At 46.7% G+C, this 13,067-nt stretch overlaps 1 protein-coding gene across 3 annotated transcripts in view; it reads left to right on the top strand.

Annotated features, from left to right (window-relative positions):
• Nucleotides 1-13,067, top strand: part of LOC135896246 (inactive peptidyl-prolyl cis-trans isomerase FKBP6-like) — an 87,729-nt gene that overhangs the window by 50,633 nt on the left and 24,029 nt on the right. For all 3 annotated transcript variants that reach the window (XM_065424606.2, XM_065424604.2, XM_065424605.2), the window contains exons 4-5: nt 2,601-2,804; nt 12,772-12,995. In XM_065424606.2, coding sequence (XP_065280678.1) covers nt 2,601-2,804; nt 12,772-12,995 — 428 coding nt within the window. The remainder of the gene's footprint in view (nt 1-2,600; nt 2,805-12,771; nt 12,996-13,067) is intronic.

Genomic DNA, 13,067 nt, shown 5'->3' with positions numbered 1-13,067 from the left:
AAGCAGAGCTTTGTTTGGGTGACAAAGAGTATGGAAACCAGTGTTTATGGCTGTGTCCTTACTCAACGATAATGCGAGGTCACATTCAAAGCCATTTACATGGTCTTTTAGGAGCCCAGTAGATTGCCTTGTGAATGAAATGGGCTGTCTTGTGAATGCTCAATGCTGTGTGTATTTGGCACCAATCTGTGTGAGGTATCTGATGCATCTTCTCAGGCACCTAGTTTTGTATGGGCTATAGAATGTGTGCATGACGTAAAGCTGCCCTTCCTGTCACCATGCACTATCCCTCACCTAGCCACACCATCCACATTAGAGCCTACAAAGCACAAATTGCGTGCACATTTCTCTCACTTGGTGCCCCTCCGCACCTATAACTGCAGATCCCTTCAACTCTTATGCATTGTGGTTGGAAACATATGCACCAAAAAACAAATAAAGCACATGAGTTTCTCCCTGTTGGCAACCTGCAACATCCTTTCACATTCTTGCCCATGCATTTTAGTCACTCTTGCATGTAGTGCTTAGAAACATGTAGTAGTGTTTTTCTGTATCCTGAGCTTGAGCCAAACTTGTATTGCACTGTTTTGATATAAAACCTGGCCGAGATGCAATAGGCTGTGGGGTAGGCTGGGAAAGCCTTGCTTTAAAAAGCAAGCATGTGTACACAAATATGAGGCAAAGCAAGGACATGCAAAGCCACAAGCATCACAGTACAGGTTGACCTGTTTCAGATTGGAGTAGGTCTGAAGGGCTGCCGGTTCTGCTTTCTGTATTGGTTAGAGAGAGAGCCCTACTGATTTACTCTGTAGCTTGGTGTACTAGCCTAGAAAAGTTTCTTTAAAAAATACATTCTATTAAAAATTAAGAAACTGAAATTAAATTGGTGCATGGTCTACAACTTTCAGGCACATCCCCCACTGATGTTGACCTGCTGTCAAGGCAGTGGCAGATTGAAGGGTGGGTGGGGCAAAGGGCAACAGTCTTCTTTGACATACCTTCACTTTTTCTAAAAGAAAAGAAAAAAAGGTCATATGTAATGTATGATAACATGTAATAGCATTCTCTCAGGTATTTGTGGCACCTCTTTAATTAAGCACGAATGATTCACATCGACAGAATAAATCGAACCCTAAACTTGATTCATCTGTGTTTGTTTAAATGTTTATTCATTGTATGAGCAGTAATAGTTTCAAATAGTTTATAGTTGCATACTTTTACTTTCAGCAAGTGTATTGCAAGAGATGTGTGATTCAACTATAACACCAACCACAAAGAAAAACGCAGTGTATTGTTTTACGTGTTAGAGATGAACATTTTCCAAGGGCAGCAAAAAAAGTTAGAGGTTTACAACCCAATCATGCATCACTTATCGAACAGGTTTTCTGTATACTGTAATGATGTGGTCAGCATTTGAAAGTAGATGAGATTTAATATGTATATACGTGCTACAGGTCTTATATGCTTAATCTTATTCGTAAAAGAATTTGCTGATTATTATGTTACTCTGTAATGCGAAATTTGAGTGCAGCTCTATGTGTGTTTTCATTTCGCAATATATTGAGGCAAAGAATTTGAGAGAGACATACAGCAGAGTCGGCAATCGTCGGAAATCTGATCTTCGGGTCAAGCACGTTGGCTTTTATACGTGATTTGTCGAAGGTTCCAGTGTAAATGCTGGTGCCGCTTCGGTTCCAGAATGTTCTACACAATTCGCGTCGCGCATACAATCAGATTACAAAACAATCACAAACCATGACAGTTGAACAAGTGCGAACAAGACCAGGCCAAGCAAACCAAACAAGCGTGTGCGAGAGCTGACGTGAGCAGACATTGGTTTTAAACTAGTGGTCCAGCTGAGACCAGATACGAGTATGCATCAAGCGGTCGGCCGCGTCCGCATGAAACCAGTTTCCTGTGCCCACATCACTGAAGGGCCGCTCTCATTGGCGTCTGCCATTCGCGGCTCACGTCTTTCTTCATCTGCCACTCTGCATTTGCTCTTTTATCCTTAGCTGTTGTGCTCATTCGCTCAGTTATGCTGAGATCGACGCTGACGCTTGCCGCAGGAACAGGCACCTAAGATCTCCACTCTGCAATCAAACACTTAGTGTAAAGACAATGAACAGACGAATAAAGACAGTTCCTGTTGCCCCCACTTAGACGCAGAAAAGATTTATCGATTAGTCTATGTCAATTAAGATATGATGCCTGCTCCAGGAAAATGTTTTTCGAGAAGAGTAATAATAAGGATTAGTAATCTACCTCATAGAGCACGTTTTCCTAGGCAAATTGAAGTGTTATACCAGAATGTGTACAAAAATGTGAAAATTCTTTATTCAAAAATTATTGACAAATGTGAGTTGCGTACCAGCACTTATAACGTAAATTTAGCTCAACATAATAAAAAATGTTTAGCAGCCACATAGGAGAGATATTGATCTGTGCAGTGAACCAAAACTAACGAGATCTGAACGATCTTGGGAGAGTAATGATGAAATAACCAAAAAAAGCATGCTCCTCTGACAGGCGCGCCTTGCAATTTTAGACAGAGCCTGTTCAATGACTGGACACCCATTGCTGCCCCTGTTTGAGTGCAGATGTGCTGCCGCAAGCACCGAAATGGAAACCGCTTCTATGATGCTGACGAATATGCAAGTGCAGCACGCTGCTATGCTGCGGCCACCAAAGTTTTGGAGTGGACACAGGAGAATGCAGACAGCATGGACCGCCAGCGCGAGCTGCTCTTGAAGCTCTACACCAACCAAGCACAGTGCGCACTGCGGATGCGTAATGCAAAACTGGTAGGTTCCGGAGATGGGGGCTTACAATGGAATATTGGAATACTTATTAACAACTGAGATAAGCAAGGCATTCCACTTATTGTAGCATGTAGTAGCGAAGTACCAATTCAATGGATCGGTATGACCACAGAGCAAGGCCATGTGTCATAGCCAAGCGAGCAATTGCACAGCTATTGCGTGTTTGTGTTGTGCATCTCTAGAGTACTATAACCACCTCAGGTGCTGCACATGCTGTTGTACACTTCAAGGTAGTACTTAAAGACCAGAAGCACGAATAAAGATAGTGATGTTTAAAATGCATCGCATACATCTCGCATACATCGCACCATCTACAGTTCAGAGGACGACAATGTTTTAGCTCTGACTGGTGCTAGCAAAAACTATGTCACACCAGCTGTGTTTTGGAGATAAAAGGTAAGGGGAGTGCTGCATTGGATTATCATTTGGTGGACACCAGAGGAACTTGCAGACAAAAGTCTCTATGACATTCGAACTTCTCATTCCGATGGTTGCGGTCACATTAATTCACTCAGGATAGTGCGAATATGTGTGTGCATTGTAGGTATACAGGGTGCACCAAATAGTGTTAGGCAACCCACTGAAAACACTTTGTCCATAGGACATCTAAGTCATGTCCCAATGTCTGTGCACCATTTCGGAGGCAAATAGGACATCCGCCAGACGTCTAGAATTGGATATCCTACCACGGATGTCCCAAGAATATTGTACATAGACTTGTTTTGGATATCCCGTCCGAACGTTATCCCCCAGACACCTTTTTTCGCCACACACATGAATGTTTGTCCTCCAATTGAGACTTTTTGAGACTTTTTCCTCATTACAGAATTATTTTTTTTCATATGTTCAAATTACAATCCAAAGCTATCATGTATAGCTAGTGTGTACATTGTATTTTACGAATTGCCTGGTGCAATTTACTTTGGAAACTTCAGTTCATTGAATAAGCCACTTTCGTTTGGTGGAAAGCCTAGAAGAATGAAGAGTATACTGCACTGCCGCACTTGTGTGTGCATGCATAACATGTGCGCACAATATATCTGTTCTAGATGCGTGGGCACTCTGCCTGTTGCATCTGTACATAGCCTGTGCTGCAACTAAAATATACATTATAATAAACTATATGCAAAACTTTCTGGCTTATGTTCATCAAATGTACTGTCGGCCAAAAAAGTAGACGGACCACGACTTAGGTGGCCGGAGCGGCTGTGGGGCAACACCAGGGTGCTGCTATCTCGCTCCGCACGCTGACGGTGAGAGTGCCCCGAGTGACGCCAGACTTCGCCCTCACTCTCATGCGAGGCCTTGTCATGCTTAATAAATTTCTAGCGCGCCGTTCGGTTGCTCTGGTGCGTCAAAGGAGACCATGCATTGCCGGTAGTCTAGCATATGGTGCTGTAGCAACAGTAGCTGACGACAGCGGGGCATCAAACCACGGCACTGAGAAGGAACGAAGTCAGTTCTGATTGCTGTTTTGCTTATATTCACCTTATGTTTCATATTAGTGCATGTCGCCAGTGTCCACTGCTGCTCGATTTCAGGCAACATAACGCAAGTAGCTGCGACGGCGGCTACGATGATGCGCGCTCTTTCATGATCGTGATGACTCGGCTTACTCACCTTGGCATAGAGAGCTTAAAACTGAGCAACAGTGGACGCTGGCGACATGCACAAATATGAAAGATAAGGTGGATATAAGCAAAACAACAGTCGGAACGGGTTTTCGTTCCTTCTCAGTGCTGTGGTTTGATGCCCTGCTGCCACCTGCTACTGCACGACAGCGCCATGTGCAGGACTATTGGCGATACATGGTCCCCTTCGTCGCGACCGTCAGCAGCAGAGCAACTGAACGGTGCACTAGAAATTTATCAAGCATGATGAGGCCCTGTGTGAGAGTGAGGGTGAAGTCTGGTGTCACTCGGGCTCGTCATCAGCATGCGGAGCGAGATAGTGTTGTGTTTCGAGGGAATGTCTCGGTAACACAAGCGGAAAAAGCCTCTTTTAATTTGCGTGGATCATCTTTATATGCTACTACGGTTACGTCACAATGATAGGCAGTATGTTGTCACTCGAGGTGTCATCACGAGCTATGCTTACTGCTGTCGGTTGATGACATGCTTGCATGACGCAGCATATCTCTCCCTTTTACCAATTAAGCCTATGAGGTTGTCATCGTTGCCTGATGGACCAGCGAAGCGGCTGTGGCTCAGAGCTACAGTGGGTGGGTTGGGGGTGGCGATTTGCCGGAGCGGGGTTCGCCATGCCGGCTGGCTTGGGTGAGGTTTGGTCAGTGGTGGTGATTGCTGTGGTGCAAGCTGGCTGCTTTGTGTCAGAGTTCTTGGGGTCGCGCGGTCACAGCTGGTCCACATGACGACGTTGCTTGCTGTTTGGTGAGGACACAGTCGTCATCTGAGCCCTTTGGGTGCTTGTGACAACTCCAGGCAACCATCTCGGCCGGCAGTGGAAGCTTCCGAGTCACACTGGCTGTCCTGCAAAAAACGGCATAGTAGACGAGCGCGCATCAAAGTGCGGTTCATCTCCTGCACTCGGAAGGCAACAGTCCAGCCTGGTAGCTGGTAACCCAACAGCACTTCGGATGGAAACTTCCCAGCCTTCACAGGTGTCGGTCGGTAGCGGAATAAAAGCTGACTGAGGCAGTTAACGAAGCTGCCCCTTGAGCTTTTTGAAGGCCTTCCTTGATTGTGCGGACTGCATTTCCCACCAGGCCATTGGACTGCGGATCGTAAGGTGCCGTCGTCACATGGTTGATCCCGTTCATTCTTACGAATTTCTTAAACTCTGCTGAGACAAATTGAGGCCCATTATCTGAAACCAGTGTATTGGGCAATCCGAACCTGGCAAATATGGCCCTTAATGCTTCCACGGTGGATTCAGACGTCGTACTCTGCATAGGTATGGCCTCTAGTCACTTGGTCTCGGCATCCACGATCACCAGCAGCATGTGTCCCTTGACGGGGCCTTCATATTCAATGTGCACCGAAGACTATTTCTGGCCTGTTTCAGGCCACGGTGTTAGTATCTGCGCAGGAGGCATCGTACTGGATTGTGCACATGTCTCACACTCGCGTGACATCCTCTTGATGTTGGCATCGAGCCCTGCGTACCAAAAAATTGTTTGTGCAGGGTTTTTCATCACAGCCATTCCTGGGTGTATTTCATGAAGGAGCCTCAGAAGACCTGCAGCAGCCGCTGACGGCACTACTATTCTGTCCCCAGTAAATGAGGTCAGGGGTCCTATAACGTAAAACTATTCCAATATGTTTTTATTCTAATCTCCTGACGTCATATTTGCGTAACCACCGACGCAAGCATCTAGCAGTCACCCGCAGTGTTGTCTGAACAGACAAATCAAATGCTGTCCTCATTCATAGGAGGTCACTTTTGTTTCCTTGAAAAATGAATAAGATTGCCTACACTGGGCGGCTTGTCTTATCTAATTCGCTGACAAGAAGTGAGCACGCTCAAGTGGAGAGGGATTCGATGGGGCCGAGCCACTGCACTGAAAATCGATAACCGGATTAAGAGGGTGATGCCGGCATCCGCATTGGTCCGCTTTCCCTTACTGAGCTTGAGGTGGCTGGTCGAAAATCGTGGCGGCATGAAACGGAAGCTTAAGAATGACACTAACATGGATCCTCAGCAAAGAAGAGTTGGCAGAGCAAGGTTATAAACTTGCCGAAAGTGCTCGAAAAGGTTACACGGCCACGCAGAAAAATTTATTGTACGAAAATAAACTGATGCTCTCCGGCAGGCGCGAATAGCCAGTGCGAAGCGATCGGCGGCAGCCATCTTTTATTCCTTTTGGAACGGGGCAACCTGAGGTTATTCAGAAAAAAATTCAGTTTTGTTCGGCATATTAATGCTTCTTTAATGGGTACACGTCACTTTGACGCAGTAAGTTTTTGCAGTTTTGTGACGTCGCATGACAGGTAGGTGAAGTGGGTGCAGCCCAAAATCTTTTTACCAATAGCCGACGGCTAATGGCGAAAAGGTGTCGAATCAGAAATAACTATGTTCCTTTGGTTCGGTCAAATCATGACAATCAGCGTGTACACGTCATATCAGATGGGGAGCTATTGTGGTTTTTGTGACGCCGCGTGATGGCCAGGTGAAGTGGTGATGGTCCAAAAAAGTTTTTAACCAATCGCGGAGGGCCGATTGCAGAAATGGAATAGGAAAGTTTGGAATAGTTTTACATTATAGTGCCCCAGGACTTAGTCAACTCACACTTTTTCTGAAAGAAAGGCCGGAACCGCCCCTCTGTCTCTGTCAGGTAGGTTGGCCAGCCCTGCAGGATTAATTTCCACGCTTGCTGTAACATAGGATCACGCATGGTTATAGCCGCCAACTCTTTGGCACTGATGGGTGTCACATTCACAGTCTCAGCGTAGAATACATACTCGGGTGCATCTTCCTGTTTTTTATCGGGCTGCCTCAGGGGAATAGGGAGTTGGCTGAAGGCATCGGCATTCACGTTTTCGGATCCCTTATGGTAGGCCAGACTGTACCGATATCCGCCCAACAGCAAGGCCCAACGCTGAATGCGGGTAGCGGCCATTGGTGGAATCACCTTGTCCGGGCTGAACAGTCCCGTTACAGTATTGCGGTCTGTTATCAGCTCAAAGTGGTTCCCATACAGCTGGTCTCTAAACTTTGTCACGCTGAACACGAGAGCAATGGCCTCCTTCTCTAGCTGGGAATAGTTATTCTCAGCTTTCGTTAGGGTTCGTGAGTTAAATCCTATAGGGTAGTCAACGCCGCCAACTCGATACGACAACACTGCTCCCAGACCTACTGCTGATGTGTCACACTCTAAACGAAGGGGCTTGTTTGGGTCAAAATGCACCAGAAGTTTTGCATTCTTCACTGCCTCCTTGGCTGCTTCGAAAGCAGTCTGCTGCTGTTTGCCCCAGAACCACTTCCCGCCCTTTGCCAACAATGCATATAAGGGCGCTAGTAAAGTTGACACATGTGGCAAGAACTTGCCATAGTAATTTAAAAGGCCCAAAAATGCTTTTAGTTCACTCATTGTGGTGGGTCGTAGGGCGTCAAGCAGCGCTGTGATGTTATTGATTTTAGGGCGTAGGCCGTTGCTATCAGTGCAGTGCCCAAGAAACGTAACTTGCTCTTGCTGGAACTTGCACTTCTCATGCCTTAGATGCAAGCCTTGTTCCCTCAGATGCTGTAGCTTTTGCTCCAGGATCATGTAGTCGTTCGCCTTTTCAGTTACAATAATGTCGTCTAGATACACTTGCACCCTGGGGATCTCGCTGAGCATGGCTTCCATGCGTCGCTGGAAGATTGCCGGCTCTGACGACACCCCGAAGGCCAGTCTGTTGAAACAGTATAGACCCTTGTGAGTGTTCAGAACGGCTAGCTCCTTCGATTCTTTGTCTAGGGGCAGCTGATTATAGGCGTTCCGCAAATCCGAGGTGCAGAAAACTTCTCCACCGTTGAGATTCGTAAGGATATCGTCAACCCGCGGCAGTGGATATTGGTTCATAAGGGTCGCAGCATTCACCGCAAGATGGAAGTCATCGCGCAACCGCAGCCGCCCATCCTTCTTGACTACAGGCACGACAGCTGTGGCCCATTTAGAAGATTTCACCGATGATAACACCTCTTCGTTGACTAGCCTATCTATTTCTTCTGACACCATTTGCTTGAGCACGTAAGACACCATCCGAGCTTTACAAAACTGAGCCCTGGCATCTTGTCTGATGGTCAGGTGGACCGGTTGTCCTCGAAGCAAACCCAGACCTAGAGCAAAGACGTCATTCTACTTTGAAAACAAGGTGTCCAACCTTCGGACTGTATTGTCTGCTTGTACGCATGCCACAGCATTTTCAGTGAGTACCAGTACACCTGCTGTATTGAAGCTTTGGGTAGTGTCACGGCCGCAAAGCGTCGGTCCCAAAGAATCAACGAAGACCAGTTCTGCTTGAATTGTCGCGCAACCCATGGTCGCATTGAGTTGTAATTTCCCAGTGATAGGAAGTGGGCCCTTGAAACACAACAGCTTCATTGTTGTTGCCTGCAGATGTGGCCACTTGCCTCAATGTTGCTCGAACACGGCATGTGGAATCACACTCATAGGTGACCCCCTGTCTACCAACATTCTGAGCGGCACTCCGTTCCAACTTATTTGGCGAAGAATAGGCTTAACGTGAGCTGTTCGTTGCTTGATGTGCAATCAGCATGTACAAGGCTTCGCAGTTTTCTGAATTATCTTCTGGGCTTTGAGAAAGCACATACGCGTGTCGTCTCCCCTTAATGCCTTTGTCCGAAGCTCTACACATTTGAGCTAAGTGACTGCACTTCCGGCACCGATGGCACACTGTTCTGAGATGATGGCAATCATCTGCTTGGTGTGAGGATGCGCTACATCGGGTGCAAGGCCGGTGCTCATTGCATGGTAGCCCGCTTGGTTTCCTAGACTGCGGACGTGAGTGGACCTACTGAACAAAATTAGCTATGCCTGCCTCCTGGGAGGGTAGTCTCTGCATGTGCTGCACGTTTTCTGCTGTGGCCTCAGCAGAAATTGCAAAGTCTTCTGCTTCCTTCAACAACAGGGACCTACATGTCAACAATAGACGTCTTATGTCTATGCTTCTATACTGTGCTGTCCCGCAGCACGATGCGGTGCAACATGTTGCCCAAATTACAGTCTTCGGCCATGCGACGAAGTGCGGCTACGAAATCCCAAGCTCTTTCACCTTCTGCTTGTGTGTGCATAAAAAACCGGTAACTGGCTGCTGTTTCGTTGACTTGTGGCTCATAGTGGCTCTGTAGATGCTTGATGACATTGCTGTATGTGAGGTCGTTCACGCTTTTGGTTGGCATCATCCCTGAAGTACCTTGACAGCGGTGTTGGACAGAGCGGCCACCAGCAGTGCTCGTTGTTTTGCTGTATCCGTGATATCTTGTGATCGAAAGTAAGCATCTAAGTGCACCTTATAGATGGACCGGCCTCCTTCCTCTTCTGTGAGTGTGGGCGCTTGCCCCGGTGCCATCACTGCCTGTTTCAGTAGACACACTTCAAGGCACTCCCCTACCGCGTCGATCCCACCCTCGTTGCCACTGTTGTGTTTCGAGTGAACGTCTCGGTAACATAAGCGGAAAAAGCCTCTTTATTTTGCGTGCATCATCTTTATATGTTACTACGGTGACGTCACGGTGATGGGCAGTATGTTGTTGCTCGAGGTGTCGTCACGAGATATGCTTCCTGCTGTCGGTTGACGACACGCTTGCATAACACTGCAGATAGCAGTGCCCCAGTGTGGCCCCGCAGCCGCTCCGGTCACCTAAGCCGTGGTTTGTTTACTTTTTTGGCCGATAGTACACATCATGTCCCCGCAATGTCGCTCGCAGACATGCTAGTGATGTCCACGGGACACAAAAAATGTGGCCCATTAGATACGGACAGCCGAGCATCTGCTTCCTCTGCTTCTAGCCAGGAATCACCCGCTGTCGCAACTGCACTCCCAGGTATTCGACACGGCTAGCCAAGTGACAGCTGGGCACTTACTACCACTGCTCGGGGCCAAGAATGACTCGACGTCGCACTGCACACCATTGTTCATCAGCAACCTATGCTTGTGTGGTTTGTCAGGCTCGCATCCCCCTAAGTGCATATGCTCTTGGATAAGTGGCCTGAATGTTGACCCCACTCCGTTGTTTGCCTTCCAAGAACCACCCAGAGAGCTGGAGGCCACCATGACTGCTGAGCTGATGTCACATGTTGGGGAGTGGGTGGAGACCCCAAAGAGAAAAAGCCCTTTTTCCTTCCGGCGGGAGAAAAGGGCATAAAAAGCTGCAGTGCGAAGGTGTGAGGAGGCACTTCCTGAAAATTTTCAAGCCCAGCGCGCGTTTTGCTGCCGTCTCATATTTCTTTGCATATTATTTATTTTCCTTCTTGACCTAATGCCGGCAAAAATGTGAAATAAACCAAGTTAATTTTTCCTTCACCAAGCGTCAGTGCTCTTCAGTATGCAGCATCTCTGTCCGGAGAGCATTGGAGGTTTCTGGACAGCGACCTGGGCAGGGGAAACTACCATGTGTCCTGGAAGAAACTTCCAACTTCAGAAATCCAACAGGCCAAACAATTGTGAGGGATGTCTGCTGGACATATTCAACACATCCCTAGGATATTTATGTCCCAGCACTGGAGGTCCATGGGATGTCATGGGATATCCATGGGATGTCATAGTTGTCACTGGGAAGTTGCTGAAGAGGCTAATAGAGTATGCAGTTTTGGGATAAATAATGCTTTTTCAGGAGGTCTCCTCTGCCGCCAAGATAATATTTGTGTACTGATTGCCTTTATAATTAGAAAAGGTTATGTAAACAAGTTTCTCATTCTTTTTATCTGATCGAAAAGCTGTTATTGCTTCCTAAAGCATCCCATTCAGTGGTCACCACTGCACTGCATCCTGTGTAATTATTTTTTCCATGCTTTACTGGTAGCATGCAAAATATATGAAAAATGCCACATGTTTGAGCGCCCTTAGCTACAGCATCAGAGGCCTGAAAAGTTATTTGAAGGAACTAACTCCGCTCACTGCCTGACTCAGCAGTTGCCTTGAAGTGTGCAGTTGTCAGTGTTGGTGCTGGCTTTCATTGATTGTGAGCTGCGCCCTCTGAATGTCAGTAGCAGTTTACACAATGACCACACAATTGCAGAGTCAGGCAATGCGTGGTGTTAACTCGTTGAAACAACTTTTTGGGCCACTGCTGTCTTGGCACACTAAATCATGCGGCACTTTCCATATTTTGCGTACACGGTTCTAGTATAGCGAACAAAAATAATTATATATTTATATAATTATATATAATTATATAATTATATATGACAAATAATTATATATGACATAGCATATTGAAAATGACTGAAAGGGGCGTTTAAAAATAACGGCTTTAAAATCGGAAGTCATGCCCTGTAACTTATAAACTTAGGTAATACTTGTTCAAATATTCTTTTCTAATTACCATGTAATTAGAACACAAACATTCTCGTGGCCAAACACAACTGATGACTGGAAACTGTTGGTCTCATAATCATGTATTCTGTGCTCTGCCATGAGCTGCTTTAACTCTCACTTTGGTTAAAGCTAAAAAGCTGGCACTGAAACAGAGAAGTTGCCCAGCTAAGATTGAGAAATAAGTTTAGTGCTACCCAGTGTGGTTCTCACTTTTCTATAAATGAGCAAGCATGTAATGCATGCAGGTCTGTACAAGAAGATGTATGCGATGCATTTTAGACATTGTTATCTTTATTGGTACTTCTGGTCTTGAAATGTCATCTTGAAGTGTACAACAGTATGCATAGCACCCGAGGTGGTTATAATACTCTGGATGTGCTTAGGCTGAAAGACACTGCACTGAAAGTCATTCCCGTACTGGCTTTAAATGTGGCAAATGAGTTCCACAGTCAGAGTGGCATGCCTGGGAATTCTTGTGATACATGCACATAGAATTGCTGCTGTCTCTAACAGTGCAGGTAATTTAGAGCAACCCAGCAGTAAATACGAAGAGAAAATAAATAAGTACTGCCATCGAAGTAACAAGACAGGGTGCTCCACTTTAGCCTATTGAATTGCAAGAGTGTTAAGTGAATGCTTGATCACAACAGCCAGAGATTGTTAGGGTTGTGTGGACCAGCAGCTCCTTGCCTTGCTACTATTACAGTGGCATGGAAAAATTTCGCTGAACACTGCGGCGTTGCACTATGCCAAGTTTGCAATTGAGGTCAAGCAGCTCTGAAGACGGCCTTGCCGGTAACACATTTGGCGGTAGGAGCTGTTGGCATCTAGTTGCTCTGCATCCTTAGTCACTAGAAACATGGAGAGAGCACAACAGGTTAGCTCCACGTGTACCCTTTGAGTGTTTGTCATGCTTGAAAGACACACAGTTCCTCAATCGCCTGCAGGCAGTGGCCAGTGCGCGGCGTGCACTCCAGCTGGACCCCGATTCTGCCAAGGCACTGTACCGGTGCGCGGTAGGGCTGCGCATGCTCGGAGAGTTTGAGGAGGCGGCTAAGCTGCAGCGGCGAGCCTATGCTCTGATGCCCAACTCGTTGCTGATAGAGCGCGAGCTCTGTGCTCTCAACAGAGGCCTCTTTAACCAGAAGCAGGAGGTCGCTCAGCTATGCCGGTATGCTCACTTGCTGCATGCCCTTTGCATGTCAGAAGAGGCTTTCTGTTACATAAGAGCACCCACCAGAAG

Source organism: Dermacentor albipictus, chromosome 4 (genome assembly GCF_038994185.2).
Source record: "Dermacentor albipictus isolate Rhodes 1998 colony chromosome 4, USDA_Dalb.pri_finalv2, whole genome shotgun sequence".
Lineage (NCBI taxonomy): Eukaryota > Metazoa > Arthropoda > Arachnida > Ixodida > Ixodidae > Dermacentor > Dermacentor albipictus.
The sequence above is the reverse complement of the archived record's forward strand: the minus strand, read 5'-3'. Positions and strand labels throughout refer to the sequence as shown.